General features: G+C 32.1%; 2 protein-coding genes across 2 annotated transcripts in view; both read right to left on the reverse strand.

Moving 5' to 3' along the window:
• LOC117172931 (putative ankyrin repeat protein RF_0381) overlaps positions 1-4,752 on the reverse strand; it is a 10,930-nt gene extending 6,178 nt beyond the window's left edge. The window contains exons 1-2 of the mRNA XM_033361232.1: positions 4,632-4,752; positions 513-1,998 (exon numbers count right to left, since the gene is read on the reverse strand). Of these exons, the coding sequence (XP_033217123.1) occupies positions 513-1,965 (1,453 nt within the window). The 5' untranslated portion in view covers positions 1,966-1,998; positions 4,632-4,752. The remainder of the gene's footprint in view (positions 1-512; positions 1,999-4,631) is intronic.
• A 5,032-nt stretch (positions 4,753-9,784) lies between these two features.
• Positions 9,785-14,012, reverse strand: part of LOC117173871 (putative ankyrin repeat protein RF_0381) — a 6,292-nt gene continuing 2,064 nt past the window's right edge. The window contains exon 5 of the mRNA XM_033362518.1: positions 9,785-9,842. Within this exon, the coding sequence (XP_033218409.1) occupies positions 9,785-9,842 (58 nt within the window). The remainder of the gene's footprint in view (positions 9,843-14,012) is intronic.

A 14,012-nucleotide genomic window follows, 5' to 3' on the forward strand; every position in this document is an offset into this window, starting at 1 on the left:
AGTTTAAAATTCCACTATTTCGTTAAAAATTCATCTATCTTTTTCAAAAATTCTTTTCTTTTGGCTTCAAAGTCAACTTGTTTTTAAAAAATCGTTTTTTTTGCTTGTAAACTTAATTATTTTCGTTGAAAATTCAATTATTTGGTTAAAAATTAATTTATTCTGTTCAAAATTCGTGTTTTTTTTTTAAATGAAAATTACTGAATTCGGTAAACAAATTCATCTTATTGGTGAAAAATTCAGTTCTTTGGTAAAAAAATGCAACTATGCGATTGAAAGATTAATTACTTTGTTGAAAATTTCACCTAATAGATTAAAAATTCATCTTTTATGGCAGAAAAGTAATTTTTTTTTTTTTATTCAAGATTCATCTCTCTCTTAACTGAAAATGAACTTTTTTCTCGAAAACTCAAGGCCCTTCTTCATAAAAAACCTATCTAGTCACCCAAAACTTTCATATTAAGTCGCGAGCTCAGAATTCTCAATAAAGAGATTGTATTTTCGAAACTTACTTTCAAGAGTCCGACTGTTGAGATTAGCGCCATTGTCCGCCAGAAATTCGATGAACGGTATGCTACCACGATTTTTCTTCCTAACAATATAATAAAGAGGCGCCCTGCCGAATTGATCTCGGACATTGATGTCGACTCCATTCTGAATCAAGAGATCAATAGTTCGAAAATCGAGCTCATCAACCGCCCTCCAGAGCATATAAGTCTGCATAAAATCTTTATTCCGCGGATCATGGCAGTGAGGCATCAAATATTCCACAATATCTACATGTCCTGATTGATAAGCTCGCTCCAGAGGCGTGAATCTCTTCAGACTATCTCCTTTATCCAAAGCCGCAGTATCCGCGCCAACTTCAACCAGAAATTTAATCATATTTATATCAAAAAAGACATTTGGATCAATGGCGTAATTGAAGCCCTGCATCTCTAGCACCGGATCCGGCTCCTTCTTCCCATAAAATTTCGTTCTTAAATCTGTCCGCCCGCAAACGATATTCAACACTGATGACTTCTTTCCATAGCCGTTGATAAATTTGGCTTTTATGTCTGCCCCGGCCGCCAGAAGAAGTTTAACGATTTTTATTCTGCCTACGGCAACCGCATAATGCAAGGGCGTAGACATACTTTCATTAGCTGCATTGACATCAGCTCCTTGGGCCAAGAGATAGTTCACCAGGTTAGATTTGTTTTCTTTAACTGCATAATGTAGCGCAGTTTCTCGCTCGTGGCCTTTTATGTTAACATCTGCGCCATATTCGACGAGATATTGCGTACAGGAATATTTATTAGCTTCAATGATTCGATGAAGAATTGGCTGATTGCAGGGGCCCAAACCATTGACATCAAAGTCCTGGCCTTTTTTTAAAACGAGCTTGAAAGTTTCTCTGTCGCCGTAATTGAGAGCAAAGTGGAGCAGGAGTGAATACTTCGTTTTGAGGAGAAGATCATCAATTTTCTGGTTTAATAGAAATTTCACAATTTGATGACACTTTTCGCTTTCGACTCGATTGTCTTCTGGAATTTGGTAGTCGATTAATTTTTCTAGGAGCACTTGGACTGTTTCTGGAGCTCCCCAGAGTAAAGCTTCTTGAAGGATCGTTTCACCTTTTTTCGAGAGAATATTCGGATCGGCTCCGTGGTTTAGTAAAAATTTGACTATTTCTGTGTCGTATACGACGGCAATAAATAATGGGGTTTGGCCTTTATTGTTTTCTACGTTTATGTCGATTTGATGTTCAATTAGACGTTTTGCGGCTTCTATGTGGCCGTATTTAGCCACAATGTGGAAAAGTGTCTCATCTTCGTAGCCAGTTGTTCGTCGAATTTCGGCACTGCTTTTGTTCAAAGTTAGCATGAGAAGAGTATCGTCATTTTTGGAGAGGCTTTTTTCGATTTCTTTGAAATTGTAGTTGTAAAACTCGATGCTAGAGTCAGATTCAGTGCCAGAATACATCGTCGACTTAATTTCGAATACCTAGTAGAGATTCTGAAATATTAAAATAGGTGAAATTGGAAAATATTCTGTTTCTTCGTTAAAAACACAAATTTAGAGCAGGAATTATTTATAACTTGAGCATAACTTTATATTTTCTTTATTGTCTCCGAATTTACTGTTGAAAATGACCTACAGCTTAAGTTTTTAACAAAATTTGATATTTTTAGAAACTATCATTAGCATTTAATAAATTTACATAAACAAATTAGGCACTTACTTGTTTATTAGACACTAAATATGGTGTGAGTTATCGATTTTATTGTTGGCTTAATGTCGCTAATTCTGAGAAGACATAATAAAATATTTTTCTTTCAAGTCATAAAAACGAATTTTTCTCAAAACAGTTGAATTTTCAATTCAAACATTTTAATCTTCAGTCAAAAAAAAAAGTTTACAGCCAAATAGTTGAGTTTTCTACCAAAATATTTGTATTTATCTTCAAAAATTTTTAAATTAAATAATGTATAATACAAAAGATGAATCTTCAAGCCAAAGGATGCCTTTTCTAACCCAAATAGACTAATTTTAAAAAGAGAAATGTTCAACAAAACGATTGCACTTTCAACCCAAAAATATAAATTTGAAACGAAAAACTTAATTTTCTACGAAAATAATTGAAATTATCAATACTAATTATATTGTAACTTTTAAAAACGAGAAAATAAATTTTTAACAAAATTAGATAAACTCTCAAATAAAAAAGATTTAAACTTTAACAATAAAAATGTACACCTTCATACAAATAGTTTAATTTTTAAGCAAAAAAGATTTTTAATTTTTTCTAAGACAGTTGCATTTTTAACAACAAAAAAAACAAACAAAAAAAAAACGAATTTTCAACAAAAAAGTTGAATTTTCAGGCAAATACGACGACCTTTTAATAAAATTATGGATCTTCCATCACAAGAATTACATTATCAAAGAAATGATAAAAAATTTTATTTGTGGTCTTTGAAACAAAAAAAAAAATGGAAAGTTTAATAAAAAAAAAACGTTTGCATTTTTAAACAAACAGTTGAATTTTTAAGCCAAAAAGACGAACTTTTTAGAAGACAGATGAATTTTCAACCAAAAAGATTGATATTTTATCAAGAAATATTTTCGAGTCAAAAAATAATGAAATTTTCGCAAATTGGTGGCGTTTTCAAGCAAAAAGGAAGAATGTTTTAGAAGACAGTTGAATTTTCAAATCACAAATATAAATTTTTTAAGCAAATAGTAAAATTTTTAACCGAAAGAGATAAATTTTGCATAAAAAAAGCTAACAGTCGAATAATATAGAAAAAAGTTTACTTTTAAAGCCGAAAAGATTAATTTTTAACCAAGAAAAATGATTTTTCAGCCAATAGTTGAATTTCCAACAAACAAATAAATTTTAACTTTACCAAAAAAGGTGAAATCTCAATACAAAAAAAAAAAAAAATAAAAATTTTCAACAAAGCAGTGGAATTTTCGAAGAAAAAAGTTTACTTCTTACCCAAATACTTGAATTAAAAAAAAAATTATCATTAAATTGTTGAACAAACTTTCAACAAAACAGTTGAATTTTCAAACCAGAGCCAAATTCTTTTAGAAGACAGCTGAATTTTCAATCCAAAAGGACGAATTTTCTATCCAAGAAGATAAATTTTTAAAAAATAATTAAATTTTCAACAAAATTGTTGAATTCTCAAAAAACGAAATATTTTTCATTCTAAAGAAAAGGAATGTCAATTACACTGTTACTCGAAAATATGAATTTTAAACGAAAGAGTTGATTTTCAATTACGATTTAGTTTAATTGTTAACTAAACATGATTAATTTTTAACCAAAAAACAATTTTTCAATCAAATTATTCAATTTTCAATTAAAACCCATAAATATTTAACCGACAATGGAATAATTAAATTTTCAGTTGAAAACATCAAATTTTAAATGAAGAAAAAAAATAATTTTCAGCAAAATAGTTCCATCTTGAACCAATTAAAGGAACATTCAACCAAGTAGTTCAATTTCCAACCAAACAAAGTGAGTTTTAAATTGAATATTTTATAGTAGATTTTCCAAATAAAAAACGATGAATTTTCAGTTATAAGTGGATTATTTATTTGCAATTTTATCAAAGTTAAGTTTCAACTAAAAAAAAAGGAATTTTCAACAAAATAATTCAATCTTCAACAAAACAGTAGAATTATTAATCAAAAGAGAAATGCATTCTGAAGGGAAAATATAATAGTGGACGTTTACAATAAAAATATCAACAAAACAATTTTACAGTTTTTCGTAAAATACCGGTTATGGTGTTCAAACTGCCTATTGGTAAACATAAAATGTAAAAAATACTAAATTTACTTACCTTTTTTTTTATTTAAAAAAGGGAATATTGCATGCAGTCGCAATTATGGTGACTATGGTAATTATACACTATACAATCTGCAGCTTAGAGAAATATTTGACTTTCAACACAAAAAATCAATTTATAAAACTTGTCAATTGAAATGTTTATATAAAGAGAGTAAAAACAAAGACATATTTAGTAAAAATCGTGAAAAATTGAGAGTTAGTTTGAGGTTATGTTTATACTTGAAGAAGTTTCCATACATAGCCGAAACCGATGAAACGTAAATTTGCAATATTCAATTACCTTTTTTGCAGCATCAAGAGCAGATAATTGATATTTATGGTCAGTTTTTGCTTTTCACTGTGTTTTTATACAAAAACTCAAATATCCAGTTTTTTCGTACTCTCATTTTTTCTAACACTGTAAACAAACTGCAGCAGAGATGGTCCACGGAGCACGGCCATACATCACGGGATTTCCACCAATCCCAGACCGTCGGCAGTTTTTGGCCATCTTTATTCTCGCGTAACTTCAAACATTTCTTGATTATTTCATGAAATTTCCTGATTATTTCATGATTTGACGTCACCTGGCAAGATGTTTGCACGCCGAGGGTCATTCTGGTTGAAAATTTAACTATTTTAGTGAATTTCGTTATTGTTGAAAATTAATTAAATCAAAATTTAAGAATTTAACTTTTGATTAGAAGTTTATCTTTTGTTAGGTTAAAGATATAACTACATTTATGGTTGAATATTCGTGCATTTTGTTAAAAATTCGTATTTTTTAGCTGAAAATTAACTTTTTTTTGCTTGAAAAATTATGCTTCTTTTTCAAAATTAATTTTCTAACTTGAGAATTCAACTATTTCATTTTTGGTTAAACATGTATCCGTTTTAGGTAACAAATAATTTTTTCGTTGTAAATTAAACTCTTTTGTTGAAAATTCAATGTTTTACTAGTTAAAAATGTATTTATTTTTAGCTAAAATTTTTTTTTATAGTCTTTTTTAGCTGAGAAATCAACTATATGGTTGAAAAATGAAAATCCATGTATTTTGTTAATTTTTTAGAATTTTATTCTTCTTGTTTGAAAATCGTAAAAAATATACCGATTTTGTTGAAAGATTTTTGTAATTAATTTTTTTAATAGAATATTTAGATATTCCATTTTTTGAAATGTATCTTTTTTTAGTTGAAAAGTCATTCCTTCCGTTCATAATTAAACTATTTTATTAAAACTCCTGTTTTTGGTTAAAAATGTATGTTTTAGTTGGAAAAGTGAACTACATACTATATCGTTGAAAATCTATGTAATTTGTTGATTATTTTTTGTTTTTAGAATATTATTCTTCTTGTTTGAAAATCGTTGAAAATCGACCGATTTGTTTTAAAAAAATGTTGCAATTAATTTTTTTAACTGAATATTTAACTATTTCATTTTTTTTAAGCTTATATTTTTAGTTAAAAATTAATTTTTTCTGGTAAAAATTGAACTATTTTCATGAAACTTCTTTTTTTGTTGTTTAACAATATTTTTATTAACTGAAAATTGAGCTACACTATTTCCTGATTAAAACCGTATTATTTGAATTTAAAAAGTCAACTATATGGTTAAAAATTAATCTTTTTTGTTAAATATTAATCTTTATAATCGAAAATCGTTGACAATTTATCGATTTTGTTACAAAAATGTAAATATTTTTTTGAACGGAATATTTAACTTTTCTCTTCTGTTTAAAAATGTTTACTTTTTAGTTGAAAGCTTATTTTAGTTGAAATTCATTTCTTTTGTTAAAAATTGAACTCTTTTGTTGCAAAAATGTTTTTTTTTTGTTAAAAATAATTTTTTTTTTAGTTGATAGTCAAAATGATTATTGTCGACGTAATTTGTAAACGTAATTTTAAAGGCAAAGATAATTTGTCTACTAAAAGAAGACGAAATTTCAACAAACTTGTTAAATTTTCAACTAAACAAATTAATTTTTAACCAAAATTGGAATAGTGAGATTTTCATAAAAAAATTTAATTTTCAAGAATATATACGATTTGCAACAAAAAAAGTGAATTTTCAACTAAAAAAGAAAATATTAAAAAAATTAATTTAATTAATTAATAAGCGTTTAAAAATTAATTTTCAAAAACAAAAAACAGAATTTTTCAATAGAATAGTTTAATTTTTCACTATAGTAATGAATCACCAACCAAAAATGTTACTTTTTAACAAAGTAGTATAACATCGAACCAAAAAAGATGAATTTTCGTCGAAAAAAAAAGAATAGTTGATATTTTAACAAAAACAGATTTAAATATTAGATAACAAATAGTTACATTTAAACAGAAATCTTAAATGAAATACTTAATTTTTTAGTTTAAGCATTAATTTTCAACATAAAAATATATGAAGTTTTTCTGAATACTCTGGTTAATAAGAAGTTTCACACTTCTTATTAACTATTACATTGGTCGACACAAATAAAACCTACTACTACCATAAAAAAAAATTCAATAAAATAGTTTAATTTTTATGGAAAGAAACTAATTTGCAACTAAAAAAAATTGTTAGCAAAAATAAACTAGTTAAATTTTCAGGTAAGAAAATAATTTTGAAACAAAAACAGGAGATTTGAACAAAATTGACTCTCAGGGTGTTGATAGGCGAGGTCAGAGGGTTGAGTGAAGACGTAAGGGGTGGAGGGCAGGTCGGAAATAGAAGTAGTTGAAGGGGGCGGGGAGGGCGAGATGCGAGGTATTTGGGAGAGGGTAGAGATTATGATAGAAGAAAAAGAGGGGAGCGTAAAAATGAAAAGGAAGAGAGAGCGGATAGGGAAATGTTAAGGGTAATGAAGTTGAGGATGAAGAGAAGAGAGAAGGCAGATAGGAGAAATAATATTATAATAAAAGGATTAAAGCTAAAGAGCGGGGAAGAAAGGGAGGGGGTGGAAGCGCTGCTACAGAGCATAGGGTGGGTCAAAGGCAAAGTAGGGAACGTAAGAATAGAAGCGGAGAAAGGAGAGAGAAATGGCGGTTGTGGAATTGGAGAGCTGAGAAGAAAAGTTAGGGGCCATGCGAAATAAAAATAGGATAAAAGATAGGGTTTTCATCGTTCAAGATTTGACGAGGAAGGAAAGGGATGTAGAGAGAATGCTAAACGAGAGGGATAGGAGGGAGATGAGTAAAGGCATGAGAAGGATGAGAAAATGTGGGTATGGGAATGTTAAAGGTGCTGTATTGGAACGTAGCGGATGTGAAGGAAACTCATGAGGATTTCTTAAGGTTTATTCAGGAATTTGATGTGGGACTAGTAGAGACGTGGGTAGAGAGAAAAGAACAGGATAGAGTAGAGCCAAAATTTCCAAGGGGGCTACAGGAGGTGGTCAGAGTAAAGAGGAAAGGAAGGGCTAGTGGAGAAATGATAACAGGGGTTAGAGATGGATTAGAGGAAGATCATGGAGAAGAAGAGGGGAAGAGCGTGCAAATGAGGAGAGTGAAGATAGGAGAGGGAACGTATAAGTGTGTGACTGTGTACAATAAGGATGGGATGGAAAGGATTAAAGAAAGGGTGGAAGATTTGCTAGGCGAGAGAGAGAAAGAAGGGTATAGTGGTACTATAGGGGGGGGGGGGGCTGTAAAGCGAGAAATGGGGAGGGGGATGTGCCGTGAAGCGAAGAGCTTCAAAAGGAAATCGGAGAATAAGATAATAAAAAAAGAGGGGGAGATTCTGAGAGATTGGATAGAGGCTGGGCGATGGCGACTGGTTTGTTAACAGGGAACGAAGAGGGATAATGCACGTATATGTATAAGACGGGAGTATCGGTGATAGTCTAGGTGATCATGAATATGCAAGGGTGTGAGGAGACAGAGAAATTCGCAGTGGAAGGGAGGGTTAAATCAGACCATCAGTCTTTAAGCTTGTGAGTAAAAGGGGAGGGTAGCGGAAGGCAGGGTAGGGAAGAAGGGTTATTAGGGGAAAGGGTGGAGGTACGGGTCAATCGTACCACTGTATAAAAAGGGGGATAGGGAGAGGCAGGACAATTATAGTGGAATAACGCTAATGAATCTGGCGCTCAAAATATACGAGAAGGTGTTGGCAGATAGGCTGCGAAAGGATGTTGAGGAGAAAGGAATACTGCGTAAATGCAAAAGGCGCGTTCCCTTCGGTGGATAGATGGAGGTTGTGGGCGGCAATGAAAGAGAGACGAGTGGAGAGAGGCCTGATCAAGAGGGCAAGGGAGGTATATGAGGAGACCAGCGCCGGATTAACATTTTTTGGGGCCTGGGGCTAAACCTCGAAGGGGCCCTCTTAAAGGCAGAGAAAATCCCAATTTTGCTATAACGTACGTAATTTTCTGGGGTCAGGGGCCCTTCGGCCCCCTGGGGCACTAGCCTCTCCGTGCCCCTTGGTACATCTGGCGCTGGAGGAGACGAAAGATAGGACGAGAGAAGGGAAGGGAACATCAGAGGGTTTCTGGATGGATAGGGGGTTGGGGTAAGGGTGTCCGCTTAGCTTAACGATTTTTGCAACTTTAATCGCGGATATGGAAAGTAAGCTAGAGGCCGGAGTTGTAGGAGGAGTTAGGGCAGGAGGAGTCAGGATATCCAGTCACTCGCATATGCAGATGAAATAGTTCTGCTAGCAAAGAGCGAAGAGGCTTTAAAAGAGATGCTGAAAAGGTTGAGTGGAAGGGAAAAGCGGTACGGGAGGTGAAAGAGTTTGTTTACCTGGACTTCCTGTTCCAGAGGAATGGGGCAGTGGATGGTCATATAAAAGAGAGACTTAGAAAGGCAAATGTGTTGATGAGGCAGGTGTAGGGGCTGGGAAAGAGGTTGTTCGCAAATGATTCTGTAAGGAGATTAAAATTGTTCGATTCGCTAGTGATAAGTGTCTTGTTTTACGGAGTGGAGGTGTAAGAATGGAAGGAAAGTGAGGTTGGCAAGGAATACGCCTAATTATATTGTAAAAAGGCAGATTGTGTAAATATGCAGAGAAATTTTTGGAATACGAGGGAAGTAAGCTGGTAGGGGAGTTAGGTGGGATAAGAACATGAGAGGGGGGGGGGGAGATAAAGGTTGAAGTGGAAATATGTTTTAAAACGAATGGACTGCAGATGGATGAAGAAGGGGAAAGAGAAAACATTAGTGGGGGAAAGAATAAGAAAGTCACGGTTTAATAGGAACGATGCGTAGATTATGTTAAGGGAGAAAGCGTAATATTTGTGTGAGAGAGGAGAGAAAGGAAGTCAGGAGCTTACAGCGAGTATAAGATATGAGTGCATGTAGAATTATAATAGGTTTTGGTTTTCTAAGGAGAAGAGAATGTGTGAACTGTGCAGGAAGGAGAATACAAGAGTAGAACACTGCTGGAAGAGTGTGAGGTGTTGGAAAGAAGTGGGATAAGCATGGTTGTATTTGTGTATGAAAGGGGGGAAAAAAGCGTGGTAGCATGACCAAAGGGGGTCATGGGTAAGATGGTGAAGTATAGAAGGAAGGAGGAAGCGGAATGGTGAAGGAAAGACTGTAAATAGGAGAGGAATTAAATGTATGAAAAAGGTAAATATTGTAAATAGTAGATAAGTATTAGGGATTACTCAGAGAGGCAAAGTTTGGCAATGCAAGGCAAAGAGAGAAAGTAGGTACATGCGTGCGAGGCGAAGCGAGACAGGCAAGGCGATAAGATAAAAGCGCGTGGGCTTAGTGATAAGGAGTGGATGGATGTTAATTTTAAGGGTTAGATTAAAGAAAATTCGATAAGAAATTTAAAGTGTAAGCATTCCGATTTTTTAAGACCAGCAGACTGAAAAATAAACGTTTATCTATAACGTAATATAATATACATTAATAACTTCTTGCAATAGTTTTATATAGAGATGACGAATTACGTCACATGACATTCACCATATCACTTGTATCTCAGAGTAAGATCTAGAGACCTCTTTTTTACGGTAGCATTTTTTTCGTGTGCTCTTTTTAAATATGATGACATCATGCTGATATTTTGAATTTGAAACAAATGAATCTGGCTGCCCAACAGTAGTTTTATTTTAATACCATTACAGACCATTTTTTCTGAGTCTTAATGTAATACCTGAAACTAGCCCTCACATAATACTTTGTTTTTACAGTGCTGTCCGGCTAAATTTTTATTGCATTATTTTGTTCTTTTTAAGTTTCTTTTACCCTTAATCCAATATTTTCCTCTTTTCCTTCTTCACTGTTAAAGAAACAGTATATGAAACAATATATGTTATCTAAAATTCATGCAATTAACCCATTAGTTTGATAAAGATCAAACTAATGGGTTAATTGCATGAATTTTAGATAACATATATTGTTTTCATCATAACAAAAATAGGAGGTAGTGGGGTATGGTGCCCCTCTTTGACTTAAATAAGTTATAAATTATAATTGAAATGTGATTTTGATGAATATGGCTTTTAAGGGATCTTACATTATTAGAAAACGTCTCTTATTACGCCAATTCGCTTTTTAATTATGTCATTATTGACATTTATTTAATTGATGGATGTTGAATTTCAGCCTCCGTACCCCACACCCTGGAGTACGGTGGCCGTCATAATACTGCCGTTTATTTAAGCAATATGATCATTTTAAAATGAAAACTATATAATATAATAATTCTGGAAACAGTAATGACGAGAGAAAAATTACTCCAGATATTTTGAACACTAATTTAATGTTTTCTTATTATTGAATGCGAAGTATGTGGAAAAAGCAGGTATATGTCACATTTCCTGTTGAAATACATCGGCGTGCCGTCATACCCCATATCCCAATACAGTAGTCTCTATGACACATCTCGTTTTCCGAGCTGTAGGAGAAGCGAACAGGAAGTGTCAGATAACCCTCTCTCCCGCGTCAATCCGCGTTCGGCATAGTAGCAGTGATCCCAACTTTGGCACGTTTAGCTACTGCGCTTGCCCGGTGCATCGTCCCTCATTGGTCGTTGTTCGCGCGCAATTTAAAACAAAGAGGATGAACAATTATTAAAATAAAAATATATACTTATTACAAATTGCACATGAATATCAGGAATTATGCAAATTGCTATTTAAGGTGAGAGCAAGATAATAACTCGTACAATTTTTTATAATTAATAGTTTTTTTTAGTTCCAAAGAATAACTTACGTTTTCAGCTCGGAACAGTTATTTTTAATTCAGAGAAGTCAAATAATGACGCTCATAATGAGAAAAAAAGGAACAAAAATCATCATTGATGGTAATAAAAAGTCCAGCCAGTGTCTATTGGTACTAAGAAATGCGTCTATTTGTACCAATATTTCGCTATACACATGGATCGTTAAATAAACATTTTTGTTCTTCAAAAACCTTTGTAAATGAAATATAAATTCATCTTTTGTATTGAAACAAAATGTGCTATTATTTATCAAATATACGCATTGGTATTTTTTTCTAACCTCACACCAAAAATGACGTTCATTCTGATATTAATGGAAAATTTACAATCATAATCTATTTTAATTTTAATAATTGTCGTTGCGCCGGGCAAGCGCAGTAGCTCAACATGCCAAAGTTGGGATCACTGCGCAGTAGGCGTAGCTGGCCACGTATGGGTGGGCGTGAGATGAGAGCGTGAGTGAGTGAGGGCAAGCGAAGGAAGGAGAAATCGGGAAATGAGAAGTGTCGTAGAGTCTACTGTAATACGCGTTGAATAGAGAAAAATTAATATTTCCAGATTTCAGCGTAAAAGTGAAGATTTTTCTATTCTTTTGAATGCGTGATTTTTCCATATGTCTAACATCCCATCATAAGAATAAGATATCTCAGAAATTAATTTATATTTCCATATAGATCGCTGCATAGTTCTCTATTCCCCAAAAGAGAACTTATTTTCAATGCATTCAATTCCTTCTAATTATGCCGGTACACACACCTCACAGAGATGTTTTGTATTCTGTAAAAGTGGTGATATTTTGAATTTATTTCATTACTTATAATCAGTTCACAAAATATGTGTAATAAATTATTTTAATTTGTTCATGTGGAATATAATTTTTGAAATTTTAATTATAATCAATTCAAGTCTGCCTCTCTAGAGTTGAAATTATTTCAATTTTTACATTTGAATATATTTCATCTGTAATGCAATCTCCTCTGTGTTAGTAAGAATTAATGCATTTCTTAACGCTCTTAGTAATGATTAAATAATAAATAAATGTAAATTTGAATATTCTCTAATGTACAATCTATAATAGATCAATTAATGAAAAATAGGGTACATAAATGATTCCGCTGAATTTCACTAAGTTGATTAAGAGGAATAGGATTTTTACGGCTTATTTTCCCATTGGAAGATTCTTAGCCGGAAGAAAAATCGCGTATTCATAGAATACCAGAAGTTTTATAATATACTTCACCTGTTGTTTTTTTTTGTTCTTCTTTCTTATTGTGATATATGAAAATCTATCAACAGTTCGAGGCTAGTTGAAAAGGTTAATGAAACTCATTGCTAGAATAAAAATGTTAGTAGATAATCATACATTTTACATAAGGTTTTAATATGTACTTTGAGAGAAACAAATAATTTTTAAAGCAATTCAAAAATTATACAATTCAAAGTAGGCAAGTTTTTTAATATCACTGAACCTTAATTCCAAATTTAAATTTCTTCAAATTTTTGCTTTTAATTATATTCTTATTAGATGTTTAATTTATGGTAACGAATATTCACTCTTGTAAAATTAAGATTAAAGTGGAGAAAGGTTAAAAGTATAAAGTCAAAAAATAATTTTTGCAAAATTTTAAACAAAAATCTTTTCAAATGATATATTTAAGATATCCTCAATCCAAAACATAATTTCATATCACACAACCCTATCAATCCTATCTTTGATTTTTAAATTTTTTTTAAATTTTCTCTTCAGATTGAATCAAAAATAAGAAAAACAAATAGGGTGAATTTTGACTTAACAAGAAAAGATCTTTATAAAATTATTTTATTTATCAGAAAATAGACAAATCAAAATGGCAAAAATTTATTTCATTTATATCCTTATATATTTCTACGTAAAAAGAACTTGGATATCATTCAAAGAAACAAATATTTGTTCATTACTGGAATAACTTTTTATTCAGTTAACATGAAATATTTAATAAGCATAAAAACTACTATTAAAATATGAAGGCATGATTCATAGAGAAAGTATTAAATGAGGTAAATTAGAAGTAAAGTTGACTGGCAAAATTGCTTATCTTTTCATGAATATCGAATGAAAAAAGGTCCAAGGATTTAAACATTGAGCATTCAAATAACCAGGCAAAGGCAAAGTTCCAGTCTTACTGCTTTTTCCAGTTAGCGACAATGCTCTCGCGAAATTTCTGATGTGACCAACACGGAGATAGCCAAAGATGTGATTAAGAATGTTAATCGGTAACTTTAACTTTGCGTACTTTTTAAGAAAATTAGCAATCGAATTCTTAAAATATAAAATACTCTTGACCCTTCCTATACGTTTTTCTAACAAAAAGGCATAATGTGGATATTCACGTACAAGGTCACTGGACTCGAGATTCTCTAATATTTTCTCAACAACTGCATAATTCGTTACGTACGAGGGTAGTTCAATAAGTCCTTAGAATGACCAACAGATGGCGCGCGAATCGCTCCAAATCATCTGTTTTCAGTCAGCACCACTCCCGACTAGAT

Source organism: Belonocnema kinseyi, chromosome 5, assembly GCF_010883055.1.
Source record: "Belonocnema kinseyi isolate 2016_QV_RU_SX_M_011 chromosome 5, B_treatae_v1, whole genome shotgun sequence".
Lineage (NCBI taxonomy): Eukaryota > Metazoa > Arthropoda > Insecta > Hymenoptera > Cynipidae > Belonocnema > Belonocnema kinseyi.